Raw genomic sequence first — 9,899 nt, forward strand, 5'->3', positions numbered from 1 at the left:
GAGCGGAGCTGGGGCGAAAGACCCGGACCGAAGCAAGCAGCACCGGAGCAGAGGATCCGGACCAAAAGTCAACTTAGTTGACTTTAGTGGTCCGTACGCCCGGACAGTCCGGGCGCCCGAAGTTGGATTTTGACCAGGATCGCATCAAACGCGATCCGTTGCTAAGGGGATAAAATTTTATCCCCTCTCAGGCGCCCCGACCAAGGCTATAAATACAGCTTTGGTCCAGAAACTTCAAATCAACTCAAGAATTCTGTATTCCAACACTTGTGCACTTCCTTATTAGTTTAGCTTCTGTTTTTTGCGCTTTTACTGCTGTAAGAGGCTTCTCCGCCTGAAGTAGATATTCTAGTGCTACACTTTCCTTGGATTAACAACCTCCCCGGTTGTAACCAATTAAAAACCCTTTGCCTCTTATTTTACTTTCTGTTTAGTTAATCTATTTTATGCAAGTGTTATTTTGAAAGATCGAGAAGGATTGTTTTTATTTTCGCAGGACTATTCAACCCCCCTTCTAGTCGATCGTCGCGATCCAACATATATAGGTTTCTTGATTTATCCTAACGGTCAATAAATTATCCTAAATTCAATGTTACTTGGTCAATATAAATGCGTTAGATTGTATTCCAATGTATATTTGTATATATTAAGCAAGTTTGCCGCCTTTGAGTGTGAGATTAGATTTGTGGAATCAATTAAATTGTTGGCCTACTTAACTTTAATTGAGTTAAAGATAAGAATTAGAATATTATTTAAGCGGTTTTTGAAATAATACAAGGCACTATGCAGAAGAAATATGAGAATGTTTATACATCAACTTATTATAATAGCTAAGTAGAAATAACTATTTTGGTCTAATACTTGAATGAATTCATATGATATTTGCCTTTGTTTTGTTTGATGTTGTTTGACAACCTAACGTGAGATTGAGGATGTTAAGATGGATATATGAATATAAGAAAATGATTTTGTTTCGTCTGCTTTATGGACTATAGCCAACAAAATCTCCTTGTCGCCGGGAGCATTTGGATGAACTTTCCTTACTATTTTTTGTAGAATTCGAATCCCACAAGGGTTCTCCTAGTGATTACCATATAATAGTGTGATTCAGTTTGAGCAACTTCATTTCAGCAAACTATGTAGCTTTACACTTACTGGAGTAGAGAAATAAAGTGGTCAAACTATCCGCGATTGTCGATACATTTTTCTCCGGCGAACTTCTGGACACCGAAACTCATTGCTGCTTGGTTAACATCTTTACAAGTCCTCTTATGATCTTTCTGAACCACATCACATTCATGATAAACAGCGTTGTCGGCACCATGAAAGTAAGGAAGTAGCCAAATTTGTGCATTCGCTCGATCTGTTAGACGAGGAACAACGCGTCAGAGTTCGCAAGTACTGCGATATAATTAGTCAGATAAGAGGGATCCACACCTGATCATAGTAAAAATATAGGTTACAGAACAAGTAGATGAACAGCAGTATTCTTGCCACCTGCATAGAATTAATCTCTTAGCGTTCAAAATCTAACTAGTCGAGAGTTAGCAAGAACGAGTTTATCGTTTATCATCGACTCCGACTACACTTACTAGCCATGCAACGACCATCATCACACCATTGATGGTATATGCCCTTGAATTTTTCATTCCAGCGGTATCGAGGAACCTTCACAAAAGATGGAAAATTAAAGGCAAAGATGTTTTTGAGCAATTTGAATTACGAGATGTTGCGGTGTCTTGTAGTTACCATCGTAGATTTATCCCGGGAGTGGTGGCTTCGGAAATGAGGACAATGTATGTGTATAGCTGCCCTTCTCCAGTCGAAATAGCATAAGAAACTGCTATTATCGATAGTAAATGATGGAGAACCTAGAGTGAGGTCAAGTTTTCGAGTGTGAGTATAGGAAGTCAGTATACGGACCATCGTAGATTATGATCGTGTACTTACATACTCAATTCCACCGAGGGAAGGATATAGCCAGAAAATCATCGTAAGATCTGTAATGAAGTACCCGATCGAGATCTGCAAGGTCGTATCAAGATATGGACATATGAACCATATTGGAAAGTGAATTCTTAAAAATGTTTCATACCCCCAATGAAAAATTAGAGACGCTTGAATTTCTAAATATGATGAGGCCATCCGGGCGATTTGCAAAGAGATCTGAGAAGAATACTAAATAAATTGACATCGCCGTGATGAAAACAGCATGTACACTAGACATTCCCCTGCAACAAGCGGCATTGGTAAATAGGGCAGCTTGCACACCAAAAAAAAGTTCTGAAATCATTTAGTGACTTCTCACCTGTTGTTCCACTCGACTTGCTGGATGTTTTTGAGAGATGAAAATCCTTTGTAGTAAGAAGAACTAATCGAATTGGTAGCATTATATGCCTGAGAATCAGAGACTGTTACGAAGATGAATGAGACACTATCTTAAGCAAGCAAGAAAATACGGCCCGGTAAATGTAATATGAGCTCAAAAGTTTTACACTAATAAACACAAGTTCTTTAACAAATGATATAATCAACTAGAAGTGCATATGCCATCTCTCTACTTCAATGAATTTATCCCAATTCAATCTTTTTTATTCTCACAACCCACTTAGATGAAATTGACCTATCAACTCATAGGGCACAAGTTGTAACCAAACAGTTAGTAAATCAACAAGGAGCATACCATTTTGGACATGAAGATGCCTGCAATTATAGAGGTATATGGGACAACAGGATCTGCTAGCAAGTAGTTTCTAACCAGCTGGTCGACGCGGTAAATGTAGGCCTTCTCTGCTATCATCTTAGAAACTGCATTACAACATATCCAGAGTCGACACAATGTGTAAGAATGTGAAGGGTAATTGCAGAACATTGAATACTCCTTGTATCAAGGCTGCAACCAATCATGTCATATATAAGGAAATCCCAGAAGAATACCTGCTGAACAAGCCCTAGTTTAATGAGAAAAAATGAGATCAAGCCTCCCAGTTGATGATGATGATGATGATGACGACGACGACGACAACAAACCGTGAGCCTTATTTGAAGGTGGCTACCTGAATTTTATTCTTCCAAATCCTCCAACTGCAAGACAATAGTATTAAGTTATGATACACCTGTGGCTTCGGGAGCACTATGCTCTTCTTTAACTCTTTAATATAGAAGAGGCCTAACATGATTGTATATTATGTTGGAAATAAACACTCAATTATGGAGAGTAAACAGATGTTGTTTTGGAAAATGAAACCACTTTCCTAGTTGTATCTGTGGCCGACTGCAAACAGTATGACTAGTATCAGGGTGTTATCATATGATCATTATGAGCCTTTATCACAATCTAGTAAATGTATCTAATTGACACTCGAATATCCTGTGGCTAACGAGAAGGGAGATTGGAGGAGAAATTAACAAGAGAAAACGCCTAAAACAAAGGGAAACTTGTCAGATTTATCAAAAAAAAAACTTTGTTAATAATAGAGAGATTAATTCCCATACAACTATACATGTATTTATATAGACTCTAGAACCAATAACTAAAAAAGAAAAAAAATCCTAATATATATATTTCAATTCTAATCTTATAGAAAAAGAAAAGACATCTTTCCATAAAAAGAAATCTCTTGGAAAAAATCGAAATTAATAGAATAGGTTGCTAATAGAGACAAATTAGGAACAAAAAATACCAGAAATACCAAAATTACCCTAAATACCATAAAAACAAAAATTACTAAAAATAGTAACAAAATCTTTAGAGACTCGGTTGAGGGCCTAAATGGTGGAATTTGGGCCCAAAAGTTTGTGGTTATGGGTACCGGTAATAAATGTAGATTTTTAAATTCTGCAAGTGTGAAATTAGACAGAGTCTGATTCAGAGTTCCGAGTCAAAAGTTATGCCCCTTTAAAATTTGGGTTGATCTTGCATTAATTACCCCGTGTTGAAAAGAGCTCGCTATCGAGTTCACAGTAGTCTCATCAGCATCCACTGAATAAGGAGTCAAATGTTTCACATTGAAGACATCAAACGTCTTCAAATGACTAAGAAGACACATCCTATAGGCATTGTCGTTAATTTTTTGCAGTATCTCACACAGTCCAATCTTCCGATCCTTGAGCTTGTTATACTCGCCCACAAGGAAACGATCACGAGTCAATACAACTCAAACAAAGTTACTAACATCAAATAGTACCTGACGACGATGACGATCAACCTAAGTCTTTTACTTGGTGTTATTCTCTTGAATAGCCTGCTTCAATTGCTCATGAATACCCCAAAGATGCTCTGTCATCTCATCTGTTTACAACTGAATCGACCCATACGTGGAACAGGAGCTAAGACCAGAACCCCAGTTGGGTTTCGTCCATATACAATCTCAAAAGGACTCAAACATGTGGACCTGTTTCTGGATCTATTGTAGCTAAACTCCGCTTGAGATAACGCCAAGCCTCACTGCTTCGACTTAGTTCCCGTTAAACACCTCAGAAAATTGCCCAAACTGCAATTCACCACCTCAATCTGCTCAGATGTCATCGGAGTGGTAGGCACTCTTAAAATTCAATTGTATTCCTAGTTTTCCCCATAAGCTCTTCTAGAAATGGCTGATGAACTTGGTATCACGGTTTGAAGTCATGGAGCAAGGAATGCTATGTAAACGCACGATCTCCTTAAAATAAAGATGAGCAATCCGGATAGCATCTAAAGTCTTCCTGCAAGCTATAAAATGTGTCATCTTTAAAAATCTGGCAACCACAACGAGAATAGAATCTGAGATTCGTTGGGTGCAAGGTAGTCCCAATACAAAGTCCATGCTGACATCGAACTAAGGAGCTTCAGGAATAGGTAAAGGCGGTTACAAGCTTGCAGTAGTGAGAATACCCTTAGACCGCTTACATACAAAGCATTGGTCTATAAAGTGGGCTACATCACTAGTTAACTTGGGCCAATAAAAATAAGCAGAGATGAGAGCTAGCATCTTGTCACGACCAAAGTGTCCATCATTATGAAGTTCACCTATAATCTGTCACCTTAGTGAATAATCTGAAACACACCGAAACAAATAACCATTATGCAAAATAAAATCGTAGCAAAGACCATCATGCACCTCATGGAATATCCTTCTGAATGAAAGTCTACTGCATACATATCTACGAAAACCTCAAAATAGGCAACTTTGGTACTCATTATGGTAAGTAACGAAGAGTGACAACTCAGGGCATCTGCTACACAGTTCAGGCTCCCCGCTTGATATCTCAATGTAAAGGTACACTTTTGCAAATAAGTCACTCACTTAGCATGCCGCCTACTTAGCTTGTGTTAACCATTGATGTACTTTAAGGCTTTGTGATCAGTAAACAAGATGAATTCCCTCTGCACCAGGTAGTGCCACCAATGCTTCAGAGACTGAACAATGGCGTAGAACTCTAAGTCATGGGTAAAATAATTCTCCCGGACAGTTTTTCACTGAAGAAGGCAACCAAACACCTATACTGACTCATAACACCTCCTATACCAATGCCAAATGCATCACAGTTGACCTTAAACACTTAGTCAAAATCCAGAAGTGCTAGAACTTCTGCAAATCAATTGAAAATTAGCCTTTGCTTCTTTAGACTACTTGAAATTTCATCCCTTGAGATACTCGGTGATAGGAGCAATCAGAGTTCTAAAGTTTATGATGAACCGACAGTAGAAAAAAGTCAAGCCATAGAAACTTCTGATATCATGCAAGGACCAGGCCACTCTAAGACTACGTCTATCTTTGCTTGATTTGCGTGTACACCAATAGTAGACACAATAAAACCAAGGAAAGTTACCGATGTAGTAAAGAAAATAAATAAGCACTCCATCTTCAACTTTTCAAAAATAGCACGGAGGTGATCGAAGTGGGATGCCCATGTCAAACTATAGATGAGAATGTCATCAAAGTAAACCACCACAAACTTTACCATAAAAGGCTGCATAATCTAATGGATAAACCTTATGAAGGTGTTGAGTACATTGGAGAATCCAAAAGCCATGACCATCCACTCATATAGCCCATGTTGTGTCATGAATGAATTTTTTCAGTCATCTTCAGGCCTTATTCTGATTTGGTGGTATCCGCTTTTAAAGTCAATTTTTGAGAAAACCTTAGAAATGGATAGTTGATCCAACATGTCGTCCTAGCCAGGAATTGGGAATTTGTACTTCACTGTTATCTTGTTGATGCCTAGGCTGTCAATGCACATACGCCACGAACCATTTTTCTTTGGCACTAGTAGGGCTGGAACTAAACATGGGCTCATGCTCTCATGGATATAGCCCTTCTCCAGTACTTCCACCACCTGTCGCTGCAATTCTTCAGCCTCCTTGGGACTAAGGCGATATGTTGGTCGATTAGGCAAGCATGACCTAGAAACATGGGCAATCTGATGCTGGATATCTCACATGGATAGTTACCCAGAAGGAAGATCCTCTGGCATCAACTCACCATAATTTGCTAGCAACTGTTGTGCTTCGGCTGGTAACTCAGCGTTCATGGCTAGGGCTTCGCTCTGGCGCGATAACAGAGCATAGACAATGCATCCATGCTCCATCTCATCTAAAAACCTAGGTATAGAAAGCAGATTATTATTCTTGGCTACTGAAATTGGAGTGGTTCCTACCCGCCGTGGAGCCAACACAATCTTTTTTCCCTTAAGGTGAAGGGTATATGTATTCTTCTGTCCATCATGAACAGCACAGCGATCATACTGCCAAGGCCGCCCCAATAACACATGACATGCGTCTATGGCCACCACATCACACCAAGCATTATCAAAATATTTTTCAATTGAAAAAAAAACACAAGATATCGTCGGTTTACTATTACCTCACTATTTTTGTTTAGCCAAAAATAACTTGTATGGTTTAGGATGACGGTCAACTTTCAAGCCTAAGCAGATAATACGTTTTCACAACTGTCGTTGTCGATGATCATCTTGCAAATTTTATCTGCGATGGTGCAGGTAATATGAAAAATATTGGTTCTCAATCAATTTTCCTCCAAACCACCCGTAGAAGACTCTTGCAAATGACCAATGCTAATCAGACACATCATACGCCAAATCGTCAATTGTTGCGGTCTCTTTTTCCATGTCTTCCTCAATTAATAAATTTTTGACTTTCAGGTTTCCTACATCGGTTAGCCTTGTGCCCCTATTCACCACAATGATAACACAATGATAACACGTGACAATAGTATTAGGATTAACCTATGAAGGTTGTTGCGGTATGGAACGTGAACCAGGGCAACTAATCTATTGTTTTGGTCGCCTCTGTGGCTTCCGATTTTGTTGTTTTTCAACAATTAGTGTGCGCTGGTAGACTGCTAACACCATCAAAAATGAATGAAAACTAAGGGGATCTTGTAAGGGATGACGCAACCCCCCTAAGTATTGTGACACCATCTTCTCCTCTGTCTCGGGTAGGTCGTTTCACACGGTCAGCTGGTGGAACCCATCAGTATATCCGTCGATCGCTCTCACGTCCTGTCTCAACGAGTGATGTCGCTGAAACAAAGTCTGGGTGTAGCTGAAAGGCAAAAAGTGACCCCTCAGCTTCTTCATGTTTTCCTTGTCGTCTATTTTGGACTTGCCTTGTCTGTCTCATGAACACCGCATCTGTTTCCACCACGTCGATGCTCACCCCTTCAATCTGATGGCAATCATCTTCACCTTCATCCGATCCGGAACCTGCTTATACTTAAAGATTTCCTTCACTTCGTTCAGTCAATCGACAAAACTCTCAGCTCGTAACATACAAGAAAATTCAGGCAGTTCAACCCGAAAACCAAGGTCTTCATAAGGCTCCTCCTGAACATGACGTTCCCGGCTTGTAGTCTGATAGTAATAAGGATTCTCGAAGGTAGACTTAGATTCTCGATCTCGATCTGAAATCTCCCGACCTTTAAGATTTCGCACCGCCACCATTGATATCATCTACTGGGTTAACTCTACAATTTGCCTCTAAAAGTCCTCAATCGTTATTATTTCTTGAACACTGCGTCCATGGTGCTCGGCTTTCTCAATCATAACCTACCTATTGCAACCGCAACCATGACAACCTTCCATTGGATATGATGCTCAACTTCCTCAATTAGACACGGTTGACTCTGATACCAATTGACATCGAGCAGGATAGCGATTATCCTGCGGACTAACAAAAAGGAAGATTGGAGGAGAAATCAAGAAGAGGGAATGCCTACAACAAAGTGAAACTCGTCAAATTTACCAAAAAAATAAACTTTGTCAATAATAGAGGGATAATCCCTACATGTGTTTATATAGACTCTAGACCCTATAACTAAGAAATGAGAGAAATCCTAATATATGGACTCCGATTCCAATTTTATAGAAAAAGAAAAGACATCTTTCCAAAAAAGGAAATCTTTTGAAAGAAATCAAAACTAACATAATAGAACGATGATATAGATAAACTAGGACCTACAAATACTAAAAATACCAAAATTACCCTAAATATCATAAAAAAAAATAGAGATTACTAAAAATAGTAATAAAATCTTCAGAGACTAGGTTGAGAGCCTAAAAGGTGTAATTTGGGTCCGAAAGTTGGCGGTTATGAGTACCCCTGCAATAAATATAGATTTTTAAATTCTACACATGTGAGACTCGACGGAGTCTGATTCCAAGTCCCAAATTAAAAGTTATGCCCTTTTGAAGTTTGGGTTGATCCTGCATCACTAATTCAACTCCATCTCTCTGTAAAACAATACCAAGCCAGGGGTTTCAGCTATCAAACATTTGTATGTTTATCGACAATTTTCCCTGTATTATACCAATCAGCAAAGAGGAATACAAAATATTCTGCAAAGTAAAAACTTGAAGAAGAAAATAATACACAAACTAGATCAAAAGCGGTGGAAAACAAACTAGCAAAATCCTTCTTTTTCAATCATTTGATCAGCACTAGGGCACCAGGCCACACAATAAGACTAAAGCAACAGCCTTTCCGAAACAATCTCACTATAAAACCATCATCCACAATCTCAAAGACCAAACTTGCATCATCATCTTCATCGCAAAGCATATCTCAGACCACCAAAAAGGGGGGAAAAGTACTGGTTTTGGAAGAGAAAAACACTACCTTAAGAAACGAGCTGAGAGCAGACTGCGTCACTAGAAACCAATAGGAGGAGCCGCAGAATCTCAGATGAAGACAAAGAGACAGGAAGAGAGAACAGCGGTAGCGTGGCGATTGGAGAAGGAGAGAGAGAGACGGGGAAAACGCGAGGGTCTGGGCCTCGGGGGACGGACTAGCGCGCGCCATTTAAAGCGGAGTTGGATTGGAACGCAAGAGATTGAGACGGACGCTATCTTTATTCCCAACCCACATTAATCGCATGACCCTCAACGCAATCGTATAATAAAAATTTATTAATATAAAATAAAAATTAAATTAATAATCAGATTCCAGCTAAAAATTAAATATAAAGTATTCTATTTAATACATATTATTTTAATTAATAGATATCAGTCAAAAAAATAAATAAATATAAAATATTCATTCTAACCATTTAATAGGCTCGTTGGTTGAATTTTGAGGAACCCAAAATGGATAAACTACGAGTAGCAATCACAGCAAACAAGAAAGAAAGATAGACAAAATACTGCAGGATTGCGACGAGTTCTGAGAATAAATGTGTATTTGTCAATTTACCTTGGATACGGCCAAATCTAGTTGGGTTTCTAAATGCGGCGGATCTTTGTGGGAAATTGAATTTTATGACTAATTTAGTAAAAAAAAAATCACAGTTGTTGGATTTCTAAAAGTCAACTTATGCCCAGATAGCAAAGTCAATACGAAGAAAGTTTTTTCTTTTGATTTTTCGACCAATAAATATATTGCTAGTTTATATAGTATA

The 9,899-nt window shown here is 38.7% G+C and overlaps 1 protein-coding gene across 3 annotated transcripts; it reads right to left on the reverse strand.

Annotated features, from left to right (window-relative positions):
- Nucleotides 1-1,098: 1,098 nt before the first annotated feature.
- LOC121979635 (TLC domain-containing protein 4-B-like) lies at nt 1,099-9,290 on the reverse strand. Of its 3 annotated transcripts, none has more exons than XM_042531627.1 (10): nt 9,122-9,290; nt 2,938-3,084; nt 2,684-2,808; nt 2,309-2,397; nt 2,096-2,231; nt 1,951-2,025; nt 1,750-1,871; nt 1,593-1,668; nt 1,438-1,497; nt 1,099-1,363 (listed from the first exon to the last, which is right to left on the reverse strand). In XM_042531627.1, exons 3-10 carry the CDS (start codon nt 2,798-2,800, stop codon nt 1,235-1,237), a joined length of 804 nt encoding a protein of 267 aa, XP_042387561.1. In that variant the 5' UTR covers nt 2,801-2,808; nt 2,938-3,084; nt 9,122-9,290; the 3' UTR covers nt 1,099-1,234. The 3 variants fall into 3 exon arrangements, with proteins under 3 accessions (XP_042387561.1, XP_042387562.1, XP_042387563.1); XM_042531628.1 differs by lacking the exon at nt 9,122-9,290 and adding an exon at nt 8,908-9,115; XM_042531629.1 differs by lacking the exon at nt 9,122-9,290 and adding an exon at nt 8,876-9,115.
- Nucleotides 9,291-9,899: the final 609 nt, after the last annotated feature.

The sequence above is a fragment of the Zingiber officinale genome, chromosome 5A (assembly GCF_018446385.1).
Source record: "Zingiber officinale cultivar Zhangliang chromosome 5A, Zo_v1.1, whole genome shotgun sequence".
NCBI classification, from domain to species: domain Eukaryota; kingdom Viridiplantae; phylum Streptophyta; class Magnoliopsida; order Zingiberales; family Zingiberaceae; genus Zingiber; species Zingiber officinale.

Bases quoted from the DNA above. Each gene is read 5' to 3' on its own strand.
- LOC121979635 (XM_042531627.1), bottom strand. From the start codon at position 2,800: ATGATAGCAGAGAAGGCCTACATTTACCGCGTCGACCAGCTGGTTAGA. The intron at 2,398-2,683 runs GTATGCTCCTTG...TCTGATTCTCAG, and splicing joins GCATCTTCATGTCCAAAATG to GCATATAATGCTACCAATTC. The intron at 2,026-2,095 runs GTATGAAACATT...ACGACCTTGCAG, and splicing joins TCTCTAATTTTTCATTGGGG to ATCTCGATCGGGTACTTCAT.